Source organism: Cynocephalus volans, chromosome 8 (assembly GCF_027409185.1).
Source record: "Cynocephalus volans isolate mCynVol1 chromosome 8, mCynVol1.pri, whole genome shotgun sequence".
Classification (NCBI taxonomy): Eukaryota; Metazoa; Chordata; class Mammalia; order Dermoptera; family Cynocephalidae; genus Cynocephalus; species Cynocephalus volans.
Window position 1 is genome coordinate 21332434 of NC_084467.1, and position 23869 is coordinate 21356302.

A 23869-nucleotide genomic window follows, 5' to 3' on the forward strand; every position below is an offset into this window, starting at 1 on the left:
TTATCCATTGTCACTCACAAACACGCTGGGTTTTCCATGTCTGCATGAATGTTTGATTAATGTTGCTCCTCACCTGCAGGCTGAAGGCTCCCCAGGGCAGGGAGCGCTACTCTGCTTGCGGCTACATCTCGGTGCCTGGCACACGGGAATAGCCACACCAGCAGCTGACAGTTTTTAAGTGTTTCTGTGTGCGAACTTTTGAGCTAAGTCCTCCAGGCCCCCAGGCTGCCCTCCTTCCTAAAGCCCCTCATCCCCAGGAAGCAGCCCTTGACTCTATCAAAAACTCACATTGATTTATTAGAATGTGAAAAAGATTCAGTTTCTTCTGTACAGGCGGCAGAGCGGCAGCAGCTGTGGTGGCTTTGTACATGGTTGTCAATGTCATCCTTGCATGGTGACCAGTGCCCAAAACAGCATTTGCACGGAAAGGAGGGTGGACGGACGGGTCGAGCACCCATGGTCCAGTCCACTGGGAAGAGGGACACTCTTGACTATTGCACAATTCTGGGTAAGTGAGTGTCCTGGGGAGGCAGGACAGACACCACTGACCATGGTGGCAGTGGGGGTGGGGAGTGTGCCTGTGAGCAAAGGCCTCTGGGGGCTCAGGACTCTGCCCACCCTGCAGCCCCAGCCAGGCCGGAAAACCCCCAGGGGAGGCCTTCTGCCCCAAGGATGGGGCTCCCCAGCAAGGTCGGCGTGGTGCATGAGAGGGAGAGGTTCCAGAGGCCGACCCGGGGTGGGGGAAGTAAGAAAGAACAGGTCAACAGGAACTGAGGGTCGGGCCCAAGAACTAGGAAGGTGCCGGGAGGCACAGCATCTTTGAGGTTGTAGAGAATCATGATTGGGGTTGGGGGTCAATTCTAAAATCAGAGCCTCTGGGCAACAGTTCAGAGCCCAGCAGGCAGAGGACTGATTTGGGGAAGGGTGTTGGACAGACAGGTACAAATGAGGAGGGGTAATTCTCTGGAGTAGGAGGGAGTTAGAGGGGCAGAGCTCTATTCAATCAGGGGTTTTCAAAATGTTTTACAAATGGGAGTGCCCTCTGTGCAAACAGTCATACATGGAAGTGTGAACAAACAAAACATAAAAAGGCAGCACTTTCTGGAGCCTCAGACAGTCCCTTACCTGGCAGCAGCCCCTGAAGGGCCCAGTGACCCCCATAGGAGCAGTTAGAAAAGCTCTGAGTCACATCACTGTCCAAAGCACCCCAGCTCCAGGCAGAGAAGCTCAGAGATGCCCTCAGCCTGCATCTGAGTGAGGACAGGTCAGGGCAGCTGGCCAGGGGGACAGAGCTGGCAGGAGTAGGGTGACGCTGCCATGGGTCATCGATCCCTCCCCCCACCACACGCCTGGTCCCCTGGTGTTTCCCCTGATAAAGAAGGGCCTGGCCTAGGCCAAAAGGGGCCTCAGTTCCTTCCCTTCCTGGGTGGGACCACAGCTGAGCCACAGGCTCTTTGGTTAGAAACTAAGATTGGTCTGCGTGAGGCGGGTGATGGAGTGGAGGGAGGGGCAGGCCTCTGACTCAGAGGCCTGAGCCCGGGCATGGGAGAGCCTGGGTCTGGGCAAGGGGCAGGCCTGTCTTAGCAGCCCCGGCAGCTCTGCCACAGGGATGGGGAAGGCAGTTCTGGTGGGGAAGCCGTGCTGCGGTGGGGGCTGTGGCCCAGCTGCCATGCGGTGGGGGGAAGAGCAGGGCCGATCCAGCTCAGGAAGGGCGAGGGGAGCCCCCCAGCTCCCCCAGCAGCCCCTGCTCTGGTGGGAGAGTCTGTGGTGGGACGGGTGCTGCCCACTGGCCCTGGCGCTACTGTGCCTTGGGGATGAAAGGCTCTCCCTCCCCAGGTTCAGGGTGGGGGCCTGGGTCGCTGAGGCAGCGCTGTATCCTCTGGGAGCTGGGGCTGTCACTTGGCGCAGGGGTGAAGACATCATCGGTGCCTGGGGACGAAGGCTCCTTGCTCCGCATCATAAGGCCCCCATCATCATCCTCGTCCTCTTCGGTCACCCTCGCTGGATCCTGGTTCAGGCCCAGGACCTTGCCCTTCAGCTCCTCATTCACCAGGTCCACAGACTCGGGTGACTGTGGTGAGGCTGGGTCGATGGTGATGACAGGTAAGTCTGCCTTCGGCTCATAGGCCAGCGGGTCTGGGGACCGAGAGCAAGGCACAAGCTAGGTGCTGCCCAGAGCCTGCCCAGTACATGCCCCACCTTGGACAGCCCCCAGCCCATGTCAGCCCCTCCCACAGAGCCTCCCTGTGAGCACGGCCATCCCCCCAGCTGCAGAACTACATCTATGTGGGTCTGACCCCTCACCCCAGACTGTGCTCCTCTCCTGTGACCAGGGGCTCCCATAGGTGTCCCTCTGCAGGTCAAGAATTAGGGCTCCTTCCTGAGTCACCGTCCACCCTAGGGGCCCAGGCCTGCCCTCGTTCCCCTTGCGTGTGCTGGCGACTCCAGTGGTGCAGAACCCCTGCCTCCCTGCCAGGCACCCTGTCTGCTCCCAGCTCCCTTCACAGTTCTCACTGGGAGCCCCACTGGGATCACTTCTGTCTCTAGGGATGACAGTAGGACCATTCTGTCCCCTTCTGTCAACCCTCAGCCCCACCTGATGTAGAAGCAGCTCATGGCTTGGGAGGAGGCCCTGAGGCGGCCAGCGAGGGAGAAACCCGTCCTCTCTGCCGGCTCTGAGGTCTGCTCCGGCTTTAGCCTCATCCTTGGGAGGTGGTGGCAACGAGCGCCCAGACCTGAGCCCCTCTCCAGGACCTTACCTGAGCCGATGCGGGCCCGCGACATGGTGGGCGAGTCCAGCTTGTGGGCCGGCACCGTCAGGTAGTTGTTGATCTGACAGAGAGAGCAGACCGTGAGTGGGCGGCTGAGCGTGAATGGGCCCGGGGCCCCTCTGGACAGCACCAGCTGTGCGCATCCTTCTCCGGTGTGTTTGGGGTGCTCACTCCCTCTGCAGCCGCTCCTCGTTGGGCTCTTCCTCGTGCCTGCGCTGGCACTTCACGGCCTCCCAGGCTTTCACAAGCTATGCAACCTCCCTGGGCAGCCTCGAACACTCCTACACTGCCCCAGCCTCTAGCTCCAACCCACACCTTCCCCTGAGGTTCTAGACCCAGAAAGCCAACTCAGGAGTGGATACCTGGACCCTGGATGGCCCCCAGGTACCTCTAATCCAATACACTGAGACTGAGCCCAGCTCCCTACCTTCCCTCAAAACCTGGTTCCTTCCTTGGGGTCCCCTAGGCCAGTCATCATTCCCAACTATCCCAATTGGAAGCCTAGACATGAGCCCTGACTCCCTTTCCTCTTTCCTCAGCCCCACCTCAAACCGGACCAAGTCTTCCTAGCTCCACCTCCTCAATGCCCCTTAAATCTACCCACTCCTCTCCAGCTCCCCTGCCACTGCCCTAATCCAGAACCCCCACCCCGCCCCTCTGCATGTCAATCCCTTGCTTAGAAACCCTTTATGGCCTTCCACGCCCTTCAAATAAAGCCCAAACCCTTACACCATCAACAAGCCTTCCCAAAAGCCGAACCCCTCAGTTTCTAAAATAGGCCTGTTTCCTCAGAGGAGCTCAGTGGAGCGCTGGGGGTGGGGGTGTGGGAAGAAGACAACTCCAGATTCCCAGAGAAAGGTGGGGCCAGCTCCAGGCTGGGACGTACCTTCTGCTCCAGCTGCCGGGCCTTCTGTCTCCGGAGCAGCATCTGGTTCCAGGCCTCCTCGTAGGGGTCTGCCACCAGCGTGTGTCTGTTGTAGGAGCGTAGCTGTGGGAGGAACAGCTGTCAGGGCAGGGCAGGTCACGTGTGGGGCAGGGATGGGGGAAGTGCTGGAGGCTGGGCCAGAGGCTTGGGACTGGGTGCAGGGGGCACGAGCAGGACAGGACTGTGGTGGAGAGGGGCAGAGGAGGGGCTCTCTGCCGTGGGGGAGCTGGGCCAGGGAGCAGGCGCTCACCCGCTGCCTGGTCTTCTGCAAGTTGTTCCTCAGGATTTTGCGGATCTCCTCCTCCTTGTCCTTGGACAGTGCTGGCAGGATACGTTCAGCAGGCAGGGACTTGGGGTGGATGTTCCTGGGACAACAGGGCATGGGTTAGGTCCCCCCCAAAATTCTTGTGATCCTGGAGCTTGCTGGGCCAGGCCAGGAGGAGGTCACCCTGGGGGTGGTACAGGTGGGTGGCCAAAGCCTCAGGCCCTCAGTGTGGCCCACAGCTTTCTCACCTGTCCTGACAGGACAACAGACCCCCCCCCCCCGCCAGGTGGCCTGTCCCAGGCTAGGGTCAAGGGGCTAGTGTGTGGGTGCAGCAACTACCCAGACTGGCCCTTGGCACTCACTGCATGGAGACCGTGGAGACAGCAGAGGGGATCTTGCCCATGCCCCCGCTCTCAACCAGCTCGATGGCCTGCTTCATCTCCATCTTGTGGTAGAAAGCGATGAGCTGCGGCTCTTTGGAGCGCTCACCGGCTATCAGACACTTCTTCACGTACTTCTTATTGAACCGGTTCAGCCTGGGGGGAGGAGCAAAGAGACGAATGGAGCCGGCTCTTAGGGATGGGGAGAAACCCAGGCCCGGGAGAGCCTTACCTACCCCTCCCCACCCACCTGCCCACCCACCAGGCCTGCCACCTACTTGTCCTTCCAGTGGTGGTGGCCATAGTGGCCACAGATGTCCTCGATGCCTGTCAGAAGGTGGTCCAGGAACTGAAATGGGCCCAGGGCCAGGTCAAGCCTCACTACTGGGCTCCTCCCCTACCAAGACCTCTGAACAGGCCCCCACCTTCCACCAGAGCTGCAGCTCTGCTCAGCCCAGCCCTGCAGTTCCAGGAGTAGCCAGGAGGTGCCGCCTGCACCCCATGTATCCTGAACTCCAGTAGGACTGACTGCCCCTGGGGCCCAGCTGAGTCCCCTTCTCTGAACCCACCTACGTCCAATGCCTGGGATAAGTTCCAACTAGATGGCATGACGCCCCCTCCTCAGGCTCTCAGCCTTCCCTATGGCTAGACCCTTGTGGCCTCAAAGAGCTGAGGGACTGACTTGGCCCTGGGATAAGGCAGGAGGGGGCTGACTGAGGGCAGACGTGAGGCTAGCTGCTCCCCAGCTCCCTGAGCCACCTCCTGCAACCAAGGGCACAGCCCCAGCTTCCAGTACCTGTGTGTGGATCTCCTCATTGATGGAGCGCTTCGTTTCTTGCTTTTTCTTCACAGCCAACAGGTCTACCAGGGGCCGAATGGTCATGCCCTGCGGGCGTAGGTGAGCATCAGGCACTCCAGTTCTGCTACCTCCCACCTCCCCCAGGGCTCCTGAGGCTAGGATGCCCTCCCTGCTCTGAGCTCCCCAATCTCTCAGGACCAAAGGGTGTTGAAACTCCCCAGCCTCCATTCCAGCACTTATATAAAGGAAGGTCCTTAAGGCCTGCTTCTTCCTGGAGACATTGCCAGACGGTTTGAGAACCCGACCAGCCAGATGACCCGCACACTGGGCCAGGGCTCAGAGCATTCAAATGTGGGCTCCACCACAGACTCGTTCTGCAATCCCAAGGAAGCCAGACCTCGCAAACAGGGAGAACCACCTCTGCTCTAACTCCCTCTCAGGTCTGCTAGGAAGATCAGGTAAAAACAGCAGCAGCTAATGTAACTGCACGCTTGCCATGGGTCAGACCCGGTCGTGTTTTCACTTCAATACCCACAACTACTCTAAGAGGTAGATCCTTTTATTGTCCCTGGTGAGGAAACTGAGGCTCAGAGAAAGTTAAGCAACTTTCTAAGGTCCCACAGAAGTAGTACAGCCAAGATCCAAACCCAGGCAGGCTGGTTCTGGAGGGAGGTCCCCACCTCAGTGCTGCATTCAATGAAAAGGTGCTTGGAAAGCCATTAGCAGACACAACTGCAAAGTCACGGTGAAAAAATACTTTTCAAGATGGAAGCAGAGAAAGAAGACAAAAGAGGCAGCCCCCTCTCCTTTTAAAAGATAGAAAATAAACCCAACCCCAGGAGGTTTCCCCTGTATTTTTTCTCATGAAAAGGCAAAGATGTGTCCCATCTCGGGCTTTGTGAGGATTAGTGCCCAGGAAAGGCAGAAGGGATGGTAAAGAAATGGAGGCCCAGAAAGAGTGTTTCTCACTTACCCAAGGCCACACAGTCTGCACTGCTGTGTGTGTGTGTGTGTGTGTGTGTGTGTGTGTGTGTGTGTGTGTGTGTGTGTGTGTGTGTGTGTGTTGGACACAGCAACAGACCGAGGGCCTCCTGACACACTTGTGTGTGTGTGTGTGTGTGTGTGTGTGTGTGTGTGTGTGTGTTGGACACAGCAACAGACCGAGGGCCTCCTGCTGCCTGACTCAGACACCTTTCTAGTTCTCCATGCTGTGCTATTATCCCCATTGTATAGATGCTGAAACTGAGATCCTAGGATATTATATCACTTGCCAAAAGCCCTACAATGACTTTGTGGCAAAGTCAGATCTTAGGCCTGCTGACTTTACCTACTTCTCTTAATGCTATCTGGGCTCCTAATTAAGATGAGCAGCATCCTGGTTACTTTGCATTCTGATCGGTCACTTAATAAAGACTCATGATCACAATTTTCACTTTACAAGTGAGGAAACTGATGCCTAGAAAGGGGGAGTGGCCTGCCCAAGGTCATGCAGCAAGTTAGGACAGCTAGGACTGGAACCCATGATCCTATTTTGGGTCACAGGCTTTCATCTCTTTTCACTGAACAGAGTCAGGGTCCCCAAGGGCCCGCTCTGCCCTCACCCCACACCTGCACAAAGACAGTGAAGAAGATGACGGTGATGATGGCAGTGAGGAACAGGTCGCACATGGGGAAGTGATGCTTGTCCAGGAGGTAGCCCAGGGAGAAGGCGATGGCCCCTCGCAGGCCCCCATAGGCGATGATGAACTGGTCCTTGGGGGTCAGCTTCACAATGCGGAACTTGTTGATGAACCAGGTCAGGCCCAGCACCCCTGCCAGGGAGGGGGAAGATGAATGTCAGGCTGTCCCCAGCCCCTCCTGGCTTCTGCACCACAGACTTCACTGCATATCCAGGAAGGCTCCACTCCTAAGCCCACCCAGCTCACTCATCTCCTGGGTCCCTCAGCCCAGGGTGCTCCAAATCCCTCAAACCAAGAGCTGAGTGGATCTTTAAAATGATTCTCCAACCTGGATGTGCTTTAAAGACAGCACAGAGGCCTCCAGTGGCTGGAGGTCAGGAGGCAGGAGGGAGAAAAGATGAAACAGATTGGTCACAGGTTGATACTTGTTAAATAGGATGGGTACATGGGGTATCATTATCCTATTCTTTCTACTTTTCTATGTCTTTGAAATTTTCCATAATAAAACATTATTAAAAAATGCAGAGGACTGGGTCCAACCTCAACCCACAGAACCAGAATCTCTAGAGGATGAGGCACAGGAACTAAGGAGATGTTAAAAAGTACACCAAGTAAATGTGACTCCCCCCCCACCCAAGCCAGGCTCAGGGACCACAGATCTAACCCTCATCTTAGACAGGAGGTGAGTGAAATCCAGACAGGGGAAGTGGCCTAGCCACTGAGGTGAGGTGTGTCTGGCACATGTGAGCAAAACCCAAGGACCTGAGACCAGGTCCCCACGTGCAGCCTGTATGTGTGCAAGGAGCTGCATGCAGTTTTGCAAGGGCTCACGTCACCTGTGCTGAGAGACAATGCAGAGAACGCCCGGCTCAGAGTCACAGACCTGGCTTCTGTGGGCCTCAGTCCCCTCCTCAGAAAACCAACATGCTCATAGTCAGAGGGTCTCAGAGGCCCCTTTACTCTGACACATCATGACTCTGTGTCCAGAGGTCACGGACTCACCATGAGCATGGGTTTTCTCCTCCCTCAAGGGCCCATTATGGCATCAACACTGCAGAGGAGGAATGAGGAAGCCCCTCCTGTCCAGCTGTGCCTGGAGCAGCAAGGAGCCACCCAGGACCCTCTACACACTGCACCCCCAACACACACACCACGCCACATGCATGCACGCACACACAGGCCACAGCGTGGCCCCTCCACACAACGCACCACACACACGTACACACCTCTCCCCCGGCCTGGGCCCAGCCCTCACCAAGCACTCGGGCGATGAGGCAGAAGAGCAGAGTGCTGATGACAAAGGTCCAGTTCCAGTGGTGGGAGCCAGCTACAGTGGACACACCGAGGAAGATGAAGATAAGGGTCTCACTGACGCTGCTCCACATCTTCAGGAAATATTTGATGGTGGTGTGCGACTTGTGCGAGATGTTGGCCTCCACGTAGGGGCGCATCACCACTCCCGAGGCAATGAGTCTGGGGTTGGGGAAGAGTGGGGTTCACGGCTCAGAGTCGAGCTGTACCTTCCCAAGCCCCCCACTGCTGGGGTTGGGGGCTGGGGCTGACAGCACTAGGCTGAAGGTGCCCATTTACTGGGCTCCTCCTGTGGGCCAGACGCCCACTGCATGCTGGACACACCTGCTCTCACTCAATCCTCACATCCACCCCACAGGCACAGGCACGTTCTTGCATATTTCAGATGAGGGATCCGACCCTTACAAAAACAGTTGCCTGCCCACTGTCACACTGCCAGAGAGTGGCAGAGCTAAGATGCAAACTAAGGTCTGTCCAACTCCAAAGCCTGTGCCTTCTCCTCAAGGCCACAATGCCTCTCTGCCTAAGAGAGTTCATGACACATGTCATGGTCTCTCAGGTTTAGTCCCCTTAATGTGGCATCCCCCAGTACACAGGGGTCCCCACAGGGAGTTTTGTTCCGAGTGGGAGCCCAAGTCCTCCTGGCCCGGTGCCCACCCCCAGGCTCCGCTCCTGCGAGCCAGGCTTCCTTGCTGCTGCCCTGACTCCCCGGCTTCAGCCCTGCCTCTGCACTTCTGAGCTCCTGCTGCCTCTGCACACCCCATTCCCCCACTTCAAGACCTGCAGAGGCCTCAGGACCTCCAGGACTCAGGACCAGTGAGGCTCCTTGCTTTAGTGGAAGCTTCCAGCAGCCTTGCTGGGGCTGCTGAGGGGAAGGGTGAATGAGTGCCATGTCCACCTATGACCAGGGGACCCCCTTTGAGACAAATGAAGGGAAGTAGCAGGGCTGAGGCTTTCCAGAACTTAGTTGCTTTGATGGGCAGCCCCAGGTTGTGCCCTCCTGTGCTCTGGGCTTGCCCTAACGCAGGTCACTCTTGCCTCATCTGCTCATGGCCACATATGCCCTCTCCAGACTCCTGGATCGCACAGAACCCAGCAGAAGTGCCCTTCTTCTAGGAAGCTCTGATGACCTTTGTTATCTAAATGGCTACCAAGCAGCCCTGGAGCCTGGAACTCATGTCTGGGCCCCGGGAGCTCCCTCATGACCCCACAAACCCGGGGAATCCAAGCTGGTGGCCTTCCCCCACAAGCCCGCTGCCCGCTGCTCCCGGACTCACGCCATGATGCCCGACAGGTGGAAGAGCTCGGCTGACAGGTAGGCCATGTAGCTGTAGAGGAAGACGAAGAGCGGCTCGATGACACGGATGTGGGAAGTGAACCGGGAGGTGAAGGCTGCGATGATCCCGTAGACCACGCCCACAAACACCCCACCCAAGGCCACCACGAAGAAGCTCAGGAAGCCGAGGACGATGTCCACGATGCCCACTTGGTCGTAGCTGGCAAACTCCTCAAAGAGGTGATACAGGACCTAAGAAGGGTGTGCAGGCTGGTGGATGGGAGGGCAGAACCCTGGCCCCATGGCTCCCTGGGGTCCACCCAGGGTGATCCCATCCCTTCCATCGACCATGGCTGCAAAAGGCCACCTGGTAGCAGAGAGACCCTCACACCAAGTGGGTGCTCAAAACCACAGCCTAGGCTGGTCAGTTAGCTCAGTTGGTTAGATTGTGTTGTTATAAGACCAAGGTCAAGGGTTCAGATCCTTGCACCCCCCTACCCCGCCCCCCAAAAAACAAAAACAAAAACCATGGCCTGGGGGTCAAAGGGGCAGCATGCCATGCTGGTTAAGAGCATGAACTCTGAAGCCAAGGTGCCTGGCTCTGCCGCTCCCTAACTGTGTACATGGGGCAAATTACTCAATCTCCCTGTGCTCCGGTCTTCCCATCTATAAAATGAGGATAATAATAGTACCAACTTTACAGGGCTGTTGTGAGGATTAAGTTAGTTAACGAAGGCGAAGTGCTTAGAACCCTGCCTGATGCAGCGTGAGCTACTTAGTGGTGCTATCAAGTCTGCCTCCCACACTGACTGACCTTGGGCAAATTGTGCCCCTCTCTGGATTTTAGTCTCTCCTTCACAAAGCAGGGACATTCAGACAATGAACTAGAACAGGATTTCTTAACCTCCGAACCTTTCTGAAAGTATACATGGCCAGGCCATGCTCGACTTGGACTCTCTGGGGTAGGGCCAGAAATCTCTACTTAACAAGCTCCCCAGGTGGCTGTGATGAATAGTCGAGTTCTGATGCTGGGGGACTGGAGGCTCTCTGTGGCTTCCCCATCTCCTGGACTGGGAAATAAGTGGTTATCATAACACTATCATCAGATGTTCCAGTGGCACTTCATATACCGTAAAGCCATTTGACAATCTTTATTCTTGTTGACAACCACCTTATGAGGTAAGTGGCCAAGGACGCCTGTTCCCTTGCTTAACTGAGGCTCACAGTGGTGAAGTGACATGCCAGAGGGCCCCCAGCCCAGGAGCAGTAAAACTGGGCCCAGAACTCGTTCTCTAATGGCTGTGGGCTGGGGCCTCCCTAGCAGGCTAAGCTTCAAGGTTCTGCCTCCTCCTGGGGGCCAGCTCCCTGGCAGCCTGGCCCACTCGAGTCCAGTCCTAGAAAGCTCTGCCGGGAACCAGCTGGAGAGTTTCCAGGCCTGCGGGCAGTGGGGAGAGGACCTGAGAATCATGAGAGGGAGCCCTCCATAGCCCCCAGTAGCTGGGCAGTATCTGCAGGAGGACGGGGTGTGGGGAAGACCTGCTCCAGGGTACAGACCTGAGACTCTGCAGCTCGGGGGAAGCTCCAGATTGACTGTCGGGAAGTGGGACACTCACACCTGTGACCAGAGCTTTAGAAAGGCCAGACTTGGGCCAGGCAGGAAGGGTCGATGCCAAGCACTGGCCAGTCCCCATCTGAGAGACAAGGTGGGGCTCCAGCAGCAGACAGCCTTGTTAGCAGGTGTGCTCTCAGTTCTGGGCTACCTAAACTCACTCCTGGCCTGAGGGGACTCATGGGCCTTCATGGTCTACCACATCGGCCAGTGGGGTGGGCACAGAGGGCAAGGTCCTCCTTTCTGGCCTGGTACTATTATCACTGGAACTACAGGGAGGCAGTGTAGCATAGTGGCCAGCATTTGTGCTCTGGACTCAGACTGTGTAGATCTGAACCCCAGCTACATCACCTATCTCCTCAGTGCCTCAGTTTCCTCATTTGGAAAAACTGGGATAATAACAGTGCCAGCCGTGTGGATGCGATGAGACAATACACATTCAGACAGGAAGACTTCGACAGACACCAGCAATCACTACCACCCCTGCCACCACCTTCGGGAGACGTGGCCAGATCTGGATTGCCTATTTGATGCCACCATGCCCCACTGTTCTCCAGTAGTGCCACCCTGAATGCCAACGTCCAGATCCAGCCAGGCAGAGTTTTGTCCTTGGCACCCACTGGTCTCACAGACATTAGTGAGTGTGACTCCTGTAAGAACCACGGAAGGATGGCAGGCTGGGATGTAATCCCTGCCTCACAGATGGGAAAACTGAGTCTTGTGTGGTGACCCTGGGCAAGAGCTGGTGCTAGAAGAGACTGGGACAGAGGCCTGCCTGTTCTGGCCAGGCTGCTGCTCTACCCAGCCCTGAGGAGCCGGCGAGGGGGGCAGGGAAGGAGGAGGAAGCCCAGGCTGCCAGCAGCTTAACACCACAGCGTGTCTCTTCTTTGAGGTGGTGCTTCCTGAGGGTCTGGGAGTGGAGAAGAGGAAGCACAGGTGGGAGCGTGGACTGGGCATGCATATGTGTCCTATGCTTTCCTGTGTGGGCAGCTGCTCTCAGGGCGCCAGCTAAGGAGGGGGATGGGGTGTTTCCACAACACAACGTAAGCATGCACATACACATATCTGTTGTCTGAGGAAACTGGCTGGGAGGAAGGGTACACGTGCAGGCCTATATAGTGCTACCATTTCCTTGAAGATGACTAGAATGGCCATGGGGTCCACAGCCAAGATGATGCTGCATTGAGCTATCTGTCCTCCCTAGACCCTGGGAGGAATGCACTAGTACTCTGCCACTTGGCAGCGATCAAAGGTGAGGCCCAGAGAGGTATAGTCACTTGCTTAAGGTCACAAAGCAAGCAAGTGGACAACCCAGGCCAATACATTTTACTTATCACCTTCTGAAGGTTTTGGGGGGCCAGGCCCCTTTCCACAATCTCTGCATAAACCAAATTCTAACTCAAGACATAGCCAACATGAGAGCTGAAAGACCCCTCAGAGATTAAATGGTCTGTAAAGAGGAAGCTGAAGCACAGAGAAGATAAGTAATTTGCCCAAGATCACCTCAAAACTCAAGTCAAGGAGGGATCATACGATCTAGAAAGGCCAAGAGCTCAGGCCCTGGAATCAGACAGACATGGTTCGATCACAAATTGGTTCAAATCTCAGTTCTATCACATTCTAGCAGGTTATTTAACTTCATCAGGCCTGTTTCCTCCTCTGTAAAATGAGAATAATAAGTACCTCCTGCGGCTGTCATGAGGACTAAATGAGATAATCCATGTCACAGTGCTCAGCACAGTGCCTGGAACATAGTAGGCAGGAATGGACATTAGCTGCTTTGATTACTGTTATTAGCGGGCGGATGAGGGATCCGCTCCTCGACTTGGATGTGGGTCTGTGCCCTGTGTGCATGTGGGCATGGCCCCCAGCCCCCTCACCACAGTGACGGCGTCATTGAGCAGGGACTCCCCGAAGACGAGGATGTGCAGCAGCTCATTGATGTGAATTTCCTCGAAGACGGCCAGAACGGCCACAGGGTCCACAGCCGAGATGATGCTGCCAAAGAGCAGGTTGTCCAGGAGGCCGATGTTGTTGATCTGCTCACCGCCCACTAGGCATACGGCGTACATGAGGCCGCCCAGGAAGAAGGCATTCCACAGCGTGCCCACCACGGCAAAGATCAGGATAGTGCCCAGGTTCTCTGTGAACTGTCGCAGTGGCAAGAAGTAGCCCGCATCCAGGATGATGGGAGGCAGCAGGAAGAGGAAGAAGATGTTTGATTGCAGGAAGGGGGGCGTCTCGCCCACGCCCTTGATCAGGCCCCCCACCAGCAGCCCCACCACAATCAGCAGGCAGCTCTCCGGGACGATGCTCGAGATAGTGGGGATCACATGGAAACCTGCGGAGGGCGAGAGAATGGGAGCCATGGGCTTTCAGGGGAGCCAGCAGAACAAGGCTGGGGACAGGGCCGCGATGAGGAGAGCAGCTGGCTAGAGGCGCACAGGCTTGGTCTCAGAGGGCCACTCTGTCAACTCTCTAAGCGTCAGCTTCCTCCCCTGTAAAATGGAAAGGATAATACCACCTTCACAGAGTTGCAGCATAAAGTGACGATACTTTTAGAGGGCTTTTTCCAAAGGATATACACATGCCATTTCTGTAATTATTACAAAATATTAGAAAGCAGCAGCTCTATATGCCTCCAGAAGGCAGAAATTATAACTTGATTACCGAGGCTGCAAGTACCTAAGGACATTACCTATGCCTGAACCCAAGGCATCTTTCCAGGCACAAGTTCAGGGGAGCAGATTTCAGCTCAACAGGAGGAATAACAATCTAACAATTCTGTATGAGAGAAGAGGTCCCTATCACAGAGGTGGTTAAGCAGAAGGCAGACAACTGGCTGGTGGAACAGTGACATAGTGACATAGGAAATAGAAGGAAGAATGGAAGAATCAAAGAATATCAACGCAAGAAGGAACTTGGGGATAATAAGGCCTGGGGTCTGCAAACCTGCAGAACACATGCGGCAACCTCCAATACGACGTGCGAGCGGCAGACATCTACATACTCACAGCATGCTTTCTCTTGAGTCTGGACAGTTGCTGGAAACAGGGCTTGAAGAAGTCAACAGCAATCAATTTTGGCATGTGAGACAAAATCTATTTGCCACCTTGTTTCTAGCCCAATACCACCCACTTTAAAAATGGGGCAATGGAGGCTCAGAAAACGGAAAGGACTTGTCCAAAGTCACACAGCACATTAGTAGCAGAACCAGGATAGAACCTCTGCCAGCTCCCGTCAAACTCAGTTCTGTAATTCAAGCTCTGTTATCCTTCCCCTTCATCTAGGTATCCACATTTTCCTCTGCCTGAGACCCATCAATCTTCTTCCCAAGCTTCGTCCTGACCAGCAGCAGCAGCAGGCCCTGCTGTGGCCCACCTTGGAGCTCCAAACCCAGAGTTGGGAGGTAACAAAAATCCCTGTCAGAGAGGTCCTCTCTCAATGCCAGGTCTGGCCACAGAGCTCCAAGTTCTCTGTAAGTTATTTGTTTGCTTGTGTTGTTTTGGGTGAGGAGGTGGGTAGAGAAGACCTGGGCATCTGGTTGCATGTTAGGTACCATAATCCCAGGGTCAGCTTGGTCAAGAGGATGTGGCTCTGCTCAAGGTGAAAGCTCTCTCTCTCACCTCCCTTCCCTAGCCTGTAAGCTCTGTGCAGGCAGATTCCATACCTGTTTATCATTATATGCCCAGGGATGAGAACACAGTAGGTGTTCAACAAATATATGCTCATTTGAAAATGCACAGGGCTATTACCATGATTCCCAATAACTTGTCTGGTCAGGCCTCTGCTCTCACTGCCTCTCTTGGGAAGAAGGAGGAACAACCCTTCCCATGCCCAAACCCCCTCATACTCTCAGGTCCTGATCTGGGCAGTGCTAGGATAGCTACAAGTCAAGGCTCACGTTCAAAATACCATCCAGGCCCAGAACCCTGGCATAGTGCCAAGCACCCGGAAGACACTCAGAACATGATGGGAAAAAACAAGTCTCCAACCTATGCCAGGAGAGGACCTCAAAGCTAGCACATGCATTCTTCTAACTGCAAAACAGACCTGACCAAAAGTCACTTCTTTTGCTGAATAGTCCTTCAGTCTTCACAGTGTCCACCAGTGACACCCAGCATTCAGCCGGCTGGTGCACTGCAAAGGGTTAGGTCATGTTGAGTCCAAGTTTCTCTTGCTGTATAGGGATAAGTCCAAACTTTCAGCATTGCCTCTGTCATCTGGCCTTGCCTCATACCCTGTTCTCCCCACTGTCAACTGATTTCAGCCTTGCCAAATTCTTTGCAATTACTCCAGATGAGCCACATCCTCTCTTGCCTGTGGACCTTTGCCTAATCCAGTTCCTCTCTTTCTGGAACACCATTCCTGTACCTCTACCCGCACTGTGTGTAGCTGACGCCATATCCTTCTGCCTGCCTCCTCCTCCAGGAAGTGTTCCCTGACCACCTCTGACACCCCAGGTAAGGACAGGAGTCCTCTGGTGCTTCCTTTTCTCATAACCTTCAATCCACAGTCATCACCCAGGTTCCTCTCCCCTTGGCATCCACTGAGGTCAGATGACCCAGACAGAAGCAACAGAGACCAGATAATGGCACTACACTCCAGAGACCAGCACTGCCCTGGAGGGGAGATAGGATTTCCCAGGGGTATAGGGGAGCAGAGTTCCTAAGGCACAAGCCAGAGAGCAGCTTCCCAAGCCCAGAAGTCTGGCTCCAGCCAGCTGACCCTCCCGTCCTGGAGCAGCACCACTAGCTGCCTTAGGAGAAGGTGGAATCTAAAGACAGCCCAGTGCAGGCAGACGATGGCTTCTATCTCCACTTAGGTTAGGCTCCAAAGATGCCTCCCGCCCCTCTGCACCATCAGTTCAATCCACAGAGCTTTCCCGGCCCCACAAAGTGCCAGACAGTGCACTGGAGACCCAAGAACAAGTCAGCCATGGCTCCTGTGGGGGGTGGGGAGAGGGGGTATAAAGAGAGCCATGAGCAGTAACACGAAGAATGTTTGTCATTCCTGAAGGCATACCATGAGCCAGGCACTGTGCTGGGAGCTTGGCATGCACTGTCTCATTTAGCCCTCACAACAGCCCTGTGGGAGAGGCACTGTCCGTTTTGCAGAAGACAAAGCTGGGGCTCAGTGAGGTTGGGTGCCTTCCCCAGAGTCTAAGGAAGGAGCTTTATTCTAGCTTAGGGCGTCTCAAACCAATTTGAGCAGAGAGCACTAAATCATCCTGTACCCAAGTGCCCATATTTCTCTGAGCCAGGCCATGCTGGGCACTGGGGACATTGAGATAGCTCGGGGGAGAACCTATGTGAGGAGTTCATGGATGGCCAAGCTTTTCCGGACATTGGGGGGTGCCATCACTAGGTGAACAAGCAGCTGACATTCCTACTGGACAAATGAAAAACCAGAGCTCCAAAAGGAGGCAGGACGCGCCCAGCCAGGCACCCAGGACTCAGTCCCAGGCCTCCTGACTCCAGCTCAGTGTACTTTCTTCTACTGAAGCCAGCTCCCAGAGTATCTGGGCTGGAGCCGTGCTCCTGGAGCGGGATCTCCCCAGGCCTTCCTGTTGGCCTGTCTCTCCGTGAGCAGAAGGAGCGCTGGACCCTGATGGGCTCTCTGGGCCGAGGGAAGTGGAGGGATGTCCTGAGCAGAGGAGGAAGGTCTGAGATGCACCCTTGGCTCCTTGCCCACGGGTAGGCGGCACATTACTGGAAAGCTCTTCCAGGGCTGGGGGAGGGGTGGATTCTGTCATCGGGAGGAGACTCCTTCAGGCACAGCGGCTCAGGGAGGGGGGAGAAGCCCGTGGGCCTGTTCTGGCTTGTCCCCCTCCCAAGGCTCTGATCCACCAACTTTCCCCACCCTGAGGAGTCCCCTCAAGGTGCAGGACACTTGCTGACACTGAGTGTGGTAAAAAGGACATGGAACAGAGAACAGGTTGGGGCCCCCTGGTACCCTGAGATAGGCCTAGCATTGAGATAAGACCCCAGGATGCGATGCCAAGAAATGAGGCAAAAATTGCAGGGCCTGAGCTTGCAGCAGTGGTAATGTCACCAGGATGGAATCAGGGGTGGGGCAGAGGCAGCTAGGATCAGATCCAGAGGCATGAGAACTGGAATAGATTTCAATTCTCCATTACGTGGGTAGGAAAATGAAGACTCTAAGAGAGCCAGTGACGCTCCAGGTCACACGACCAGTTCCACTTCCACTACGAGAGCTCATGACGCTCCAAGTCCAGTGATCTGCTCAAGCCACAGGCTTCCTTTGAGGGCATCCAGTCTTCCCAGAGCAAGGATGCGAGGAGGTGTGGAATTCAGCATCTCCATGCCACAGGCCAAACCCTCTGACACAGTTCAGGGCCAGCTCCCCTTTTAGGAGAGAAGGTTGAGGGGGGGAGAGGTGTTTCTCATTCGATCCAGTGTAGATGGCAGTCGGCACACATGCGCGCACACACACACTCTGGCATGCTAAGTAGATGCTTCACCAAACTTTGAGTCGGCAGGGGGCTCCCAGCCCCTCTGTAGCTGCTCTGCTCTTTGGCATGAGATTATTTTATTTACATCTCCTCAGACTGTCCTTATCTGCTGACACCAGTGCAGTGGAGCAGGCAGGGCTGCCTCACGTCACCCTTGGTTGCCAGGGTGACCAGACACCCTGATCCCACTTCCCGCAGCTCTCCCCTGGCCTGGGAAGTCAGAGGGGAGTGCTGGGAAGAGGGGCCTCATTGGCCCACCGGTGCCAGGTCACCAGGTCACCAGGGGCACGCTGGGGGCTCCACCGCCCTACTTCCAATCCTAAGGACTGCTCTGGGACTGCAACTCGGCCAGGTCCCAAGGGATTCCTAGTTGCACAGTGATTCCATTTCTTTAACTCCCTCTTCAACTGCCCCAGCAACCAGTCTCAACTACAGCAATGAAAGATAATACTTCCCAATGAAAGCTCAGCACTCTACAGTTTATGGCAGTGCACTGATACTTTGTAACTCGTTTGCTCATCACAGCTCTGAGAGGTCACAATTACCACCCCCTCATTTTACAGATGAGGAAACTGAGGCACAGAAAGGTTAAGCAACTTGCTCAAAGTCACACAGCTGGTAAATGGGATTCCAACCCACACTGTCTCCAGAGTCTGTGTTCTTAGGCACTCACCATATTACCCATGGTTTTATTCTTATTTTGTTTCTAAGGGGAGCGTCAGCCCATGACCACAGAGCCCAGCAGTTTCCAGAGGGCCAGAAGCAGATATTTCTTTCCATGAGCTCTTCTGCAGGGAAGCCTCCCTACTGCTCTTCCAAGCTCCTCTTCCACTCTAGTAGCCTGGTAAAGACCTTGGGAAATTCTATCTTTTAAGCCTGGCCCCTCCAGGAAGGCCTCCCAAATTAACTCAGCTGGGAGGGGTCAGTCTTCTCTACCAAACTCTTAAGGCAAGAGGTGAGAATTATTCGGACTGTTCAGCCCCTGCCTGCCTGAGCTGTACTCAGTCCTATGTCCACTGGGGCTGGAGGGCTCTTGGGGGGATAGGAGGAAGAGAGGGCTCTGATTTTTTTTGAGTCTGATTGTTCTCAGCATTGATTCTTCCCACCATTAATGTCAGCTATGAGGACCGGGGAGATAAATAAACCAGATTGGAACAGACTCGGCCACTACCTCAGCAGGTTCACAGCCAGACCTGCAGAGACCAAGACAGGGGCACCAGCAACCCCAACCTATGTTCCTACTGCCAGAAATCTGGGTGCCAATCAGGGCATAGCTACTGACTAACTGGGTGGCTTTGGGCTAGTTACTTTACGTCCCTTACCCTCAGTTACCCCATCTGTGTGAAAGCCTATTTCAGAGGGTTTCTGGAGTACAAGAGGAGATAAGAAGTGTAAAGAATGCCAAACAATGCAGGTACCCAACGGTGACAAAAAGCGGTGACTACTATTACTACTGCAATTTTCCTCAAAACTCAAGTATAATGCGAACCTCTCTGTTATTGGTATTGGTACGTGTTCACCGCTGGGCTACAAGCTCCCTGAGGGTGGAAACTTTCTAGAGTCATCTGGGTCTCCAGCATCCAGCACACAGTAGGCATTAACTATTTGTGAACTGAGATAAAAATAGCTTGCTAGATGTGAAGTGTGGGAAAGAGGAAGGAATTGAGGATGGCTCTGAACTTTCAAGAGTTGGTGGTGTTCCCAGTGCAGGGAACAGAATTGGCCTTTGAAGGATCAATAGAAGTTTGCCAGAAGAGAAGGGTCTGTATCCTCTAAAAAAGCCTAGCAACATAGCAAATGGGTATTTGGGTGATAAATGAGTGAAGAACAAGGAAAGAAGACAAGGAGGGGGACAGGCTGACTTCACCAAGCCTTTGCCAACATCCAAACATGGGAACTGTTTAAAGATTAAATGAGATGGCATATGTAAAACACTTAGGACAATACCTGGTACACATGTCTTTGAGTCTCGGTTTCTCTCTGTAACTGGGGTGATGATGTCACCCCCAGGGTGGCTGGAAGCATCACTGAGACAATTTAATTAGAAGTGCCAGCCCACAGCAGTAACTCAATTAGTAACACTTTTTTAAAAATGTAGGGACGGTCCACAGCTCACTCAGGAGAGTGTGGTGCTGATAACACCAAGGCCATGGGTTCAGATCCCTATATAGGGATGGCTAGTTGCTCACTGGGTGAGCGTGGTGCTGACAACACCAAGTCAAGGGTTAAGACCCCCTTACCGGTCATCTTTATAATTAATTAATTAATAACCAACCAACCAATGGCGCCCACTCAGTAGGACTGTGTTTGGTCATGATCCTCCGTCTTTTTTTTTTTTTTTTTTTTTTTTTGAAGATTAGTCAGTGGAAGTGGAAAAGGAACAAGAAATGTGTAACAGGTGTAATCAATTAGCTGTAAACACCACTGCACTCAGACCAACCTCATGATCCACATCAAGATACAGTCTCCAACACAGAGAAGGAGAAAAACACTGGGACATGTAGAGTATCTGATGCGAGGAGCTGTGCTGGGGGTTTTACATACCCCCTCTCCTCTCCTCTCATCTCATCCCCTGACCTCCTTTTTTGAGACATGAAGAAATCAAGACTCAGAGAGGTGAAGTGACTTGCCCAAGGCTACCTAGCTGGGAAGTGGCACAGTCGTAATTAGAACCCAGGTCTCCTAACTGCCAGTTCTTTATGCCTTGCTGCTTCAATGAAAACTAAGCCTGTCAGGATCAATAGGAAGAGAACGCAAGTCTGCAATATGCCTCCCCCACAAAAAGAGCCATAAATAAATCCGTTCCAAGTATCTGGGCAGGAATCATTCCCCATGCCCAGGGGAGCAAGTCTCTCTGCCTTTCCCTATTATTCCTCCAAATAGTACCTCTTTCTTGCTTGTTTCAATCCACATTTCAGGGGTCCTCCTGTGTTAGGAAATAGGGTCTACCCTCTGGGAACATCAGGTCTGGATGGGAAAGCACAAGCACAACCTGAAAACACAAGCAGCATAAGCTGGGCCACCTGAGGCATAGAAAGAAGACTGGGCCAGGAGACCAACACCCAGGTTCCAGGCCCAGCTCTGCCCTTTAGTAAGCATGAGCTTTGGGCAAACCATTATACCACAGAAGGGTCTCAGTTTTCTCATATGTAAACAGGTGAGAACCAAAGGACTGGATGCAGAAGCACCTTGTACATTGTGAAGTGGCAGAGGTGAGAGATTAAAAAGACGTAAGAACAGAAAGGCCACGGCACGGTGGAGGGGGCTAGACAGCCCCTAGAGTCATAAGCAGAGTGATTCAGCCAGCTGCGACCGCCCTGGATCCTCTTGGAGACCTACCAAGAGAGGCTGTTCCAGAGGCAGGAAGGCTGTGATAAGGATTCCAGGGTCGGGGACCTAGTACAATCCCCCTCACAATTCACAGCCCCTCTCTCTCCAGTCCCTTCTTCTCTTACCCCTCCCATTTCCATCAACCCCTCCACTCCAGTTGCCAGAAGTTCCTAAACCCCACTTCTGTGAAAACAGCAGGGAACGTCTTAATCTTGAACTTCTACCCACCTTTCAAAACCCAGTGCAGGCATCACCTCCTCTGAGAAGCCTTCCCTGAACCCCCCAAGTTGAGTCAGGTGTTCCTCCAAGCTGAGGAGCTGGGAGCTCTGAGGCTGGTGCTCTAGTCTGCTTGGCATTCCAGCACACAACCCTGGGCCTCACAAAGGTGATACTCAGGAAAAGCGGTGATGATGGAAGCTTCCTAAAGGACATGGGACTAAAGTTTGGTCTCGAGGGTGGGAGGATTGGTGGAGGACAAGTGTGAACAAATGAACAGAAAGGGAACCTCAACACCTTCTGATGATCCTGAAGCCTCCAGCCAGCCTGGAAATGGGACTGTACGGTGAGGGAGACACTGGCACGTGGGCCTGACCAGCAGACCATGGAAGGAACTGAGGCTCAGAGCCCGAGCCCACTCTGTAGGCCTCAGAGGCTTGGCCCAGAATACCTCTGTCCCAGCCTGGCCAGCTTCTATCCCCACCAGCCTTGTCCCTGAGTCTCAAAGACCCATTTCTGTAACCCCTCTCCCACCCCACCCCAAGCTGGGACAGCACCTCTTGGTGTCCAGCCCAGCCTCCACAGTCATCCAGGCCCTGCATAAACATTTGTTGAATGACTTTCACTTGGGCAGATTCTCCCCATCCCCTGCAGGAAAAGGTGCTGGACCAAGAGTCTCCCCATGCAGTGAGGTGGAGGATGACTCACACAGCAGAGGGAGGGGAGGCACTGGGACAGGGACAGCAGTAAACAGCTCCTGTGTGTTGACAGGAGACAGAGCTTCAACAGGCAGCAATGGAGAGGTCTCCAGGCAGCCAGCGGGGGTGGTTACCTGGGGTGGGGGTGGGGCAGCTCAGGGGGGTGGGCTTGACTTGGGAGAGGTGGGGTAGGACCTCAAGCTCCCTGGTAGGTGACCATGTGATGCACACTGGTTTCTTTTGATTTTCTAAAAATGGAAGTATATTGCTTTGGCAATTTTTAATGGAACACACAGTCATTAGGAAATTGTTTCCAACAGTATATAAGTGCTTTAAGTAGAAGGAGAGGGCTGGCCAGTTAGCTCAGTCGGTTAGAGTGCAGCCTTATAACCCCAAGGTCACAGGTTTGGATCCCCGTATTGGCCAGCCACCAAAAAAAAAGAAAAAAGTAGGAGAATCATCTCCCAGTGATTCTCCCACATTCCCTAACCCACTATGCCAGCCCTCCACCCCTGAAATCTAAACTGTTAGGTTTGGCATATATCCAAACTTTTCTAAACCTACAGCTTTAAATTTATGTGTAAATGGTATATTTTACATACTGTGCTAAAACTGCTTCTATGGGGCAGAGATTGCACTAAACACTTTACTGCATTTAATTTTCTCAACAACCCTGATGCAGTAGACAAAGAGAAGGTCAGAGGATAACCATTTACTTGCCCCAAGGACACACAGCCAGGCTACAAAGCAGTGTTTCAGAGCCACCTAAAGCAGGGCAGACCCCACACCTCCTCTGTGGGGCAATCTCACTGTATGTATGGCCTTGCCTGTGCCATGACAGTTCAACAGTCGCCCCGCAAAGGTATTAGGGTGAAGGCTGGTCCCTCATATTCTGATATCCTCTACGAAGAGACCCAAGCAGGCCTTGCCTGTGTTGCTGGCAGTGAAACCAGAAGGCCTTGTTTTCTGGTTTCTCTGCATCTTCACCTAAATATGGAACCACTAGCATTAGAAAAATCTAAGTGATATTCCTTGCAAAGGGGGGCCTTCTTGGCTCCGCAAATTTCAGTCTTGGAGTGTGAAGGAGGCAAAAACACAGAACGCTTGGCCTGGAAAAGAACCTGGGAGTAAATCTGGTCTCAAGTCACCATCCTCTTCCTTCCTCATGCCCCAGATGTGGTTCCCCAGCTCAGGCTCGCCCCTCCCCACACCCACCCCCATCCTTGGCCTGTCCATGCCTCCTGCCAGACTACAAGCTCCGTGTACCAGTCTGCCCCACACCTGGGGTGGGGCAGAAGAAGAAACAGAGGCTCAATAAGACAGACTCCATTTCTAGAAACTTTAGAGCCATGGGAAAGCTAGATTTTTCTTTTCTTTTCAGCGGGGGTAAGGTACAACTTGCAAACTACAAATTTGGGAGAAAACTGAAATTGAGTATACCAAATAACCTTCCCAGTGTCCCTTCCAGTTGAAAGTCATTTAGCTTAGAAGCATAACAACGTATAAAATCCATTCTTTATAACCTGAACTTGCTTGAAATATGATCATACTCGGATATAGCAAGGTGGAGTATTATGGAGAGGTGGTGGTAGAAAAGCAACACAAAGAGAAATTCTACAATTTCCAGGACAATTGCCTGCAGAAAGCGAGTCATGGTGTCCCATTTTCAGCTGCTACAGGAAAGGGGGGGCACTGGCTGGGTGGGGAGAGAGGACGCAGCCTTGGGGAAGCAGCCAGGTCCCACTATCCCTCACAGCTCAGCCACATTTATGGATCTGTTACGTGCTTTACAGCATCTGGGGGTGGCAATGAAGAGGGGGTGTCAGCCACTCCTTAACATGGTGACCTCTCAGAAGGGCCAGAAAGACATCAATGACAGAAAATGACTCTCAGAGGACAGAACCTGGAGTGGGCCAGAGAGGGCAGAGAGCCTTCCAGGAGGTGTGGGGCATGGGGCACCCTTGGGCCATGTGTCTGGGTATGCATGACGTGGATCCGCAGAGTGGCAAGGACACAGGAGCTGGGGACTGTCATTTTCCCATCCCCAAACCTGCTCCTCCTACAGCTGCTCAGGCCCTAAACCCTGGAATCCTCCTGATACCGTTCTTCCTCTCACACTGCCCCCCCATCCAACA

The 23869-nt window shown here is 53.9% G+C and overlaps 1 protein-coding gene across 1 annotated transcript in view; it reads right to left on the reverse strand.

Moving 5' to 3' along the window:
• Positions 1-272: 272 nt before the first annotated feature.
• Positions 273-23869, reverse strand: part of SLC9A1 (solute carrier family 9 member A1) — a 50493-nt gene continuing 26896 nt past the window's right edge. Inside the window, exons 2-12 of the mRNA XM_063105247.1 lie at positions 12896-13356; positions 9408-9658; positions 8075-8292; positions 6749-6951; positions 5138-5227; positions 4620-4690; positions 4324-4497; positions 3947-4061; positions 3658-3759; positions 2760-2832; positions 273-2136 (exon numbers count right to left, since the gene is read on the reverse strand). Of these exons, the coding sequence (XP_062961317.1) occupies positions 1799-2136; positions 2760-2832; positions 3658-3759; positions 3947-4061; positions 4324-4497; positions 4620-4690; positions 5138-5227; positions 6749-6951; positions 8075-8292; positions 9408-9658; positions 12896-13356 (2096 nt within the window). The 3' untranslated portion in view covers positions 273-1798. The remainder of the gene's footprint in view (positions 2137-2759; positions 2833-3657; positions 3760-3946; positions 4062-4323; positions 4498-4619; positions 4691-5137; positions 5228-6748; positions 6952-8074; positions 8293-9407; positions 9659-12895; positions 13357-23869) is intronic.